This window comes from Geospiza fortis, unplaced genomic scaffold (assembly GCF_000277835.1).
Source record: "Geospiza fortis unplaced genomic scaffold, GeoFor_1.0 scaffold318, whole genome shotgun sequence".
Lineage (NCBI taxonomy): Eukaryota > Metazoa > Chordata > Aves > Passeriformes > Thraupidae > Geospiza > Geospiza fortis.
Window position 1 is genome coordinate 186467 of NW_005054371.1, and position 363 is coordinate 186829.

The window sequence follows — 363 nt, forward strand, 5'->3', positions numbered from 1 at the left end:
GAGAGGCTCATTGGGCTTGCTGCCGCCGATGGCCCCCGGCCGGATGGAGCCCGTCTCCTGGTACCTGCAGAGAATTTTGGAGACGCAGCCGTGGGACACTCGCAGCTGGCGGGAGATGACACAGGGCCTTATGCCATGGTGGGCCATCTCCACTATCTTGTGCCGGATATGGTTGGGTAAAGGCCTGCCATTGATAAACACTCCTCCGAGCTGATTGACTCTGCCCTGGCCTAGAGGGGTAGAGACTAGAAAAGGAGGGAAGGGAGGCAGGGGGGTAAATGGCGTTAACGTCTCCTTCGGATCCTGCTGCGTCTTTTTTGTTGTTGTTGTTACTGTTTTTTTGTCCTTTCTTTTCTATGAAGC

The 363-nt window shown here is 55.1% G+C and overlaps 1 protein-coding gene across 1 annotated transcript in view; it reads right to left on the reverse strand.

Moving 5' to 3' along the window:
* PAX3 (paired box 3) overlaps positions 1-339 on the reverse strand; it is a gene marked incomplete at its 5' end in the record, with an annotated part of 73747 nt that extends 73408 nt beyond the window's left edge. The window contains one exon of the mRNA XM_031060025.1: positions 4-339. Coding sequence (XP_030915885.1) covers positions 4-339 — 336 coding nt within the window. The remainder of the gene's footprint in view (positions 1-3) is intronic.
* Positions 340-363: the final 24 nt, after the last annotated feature.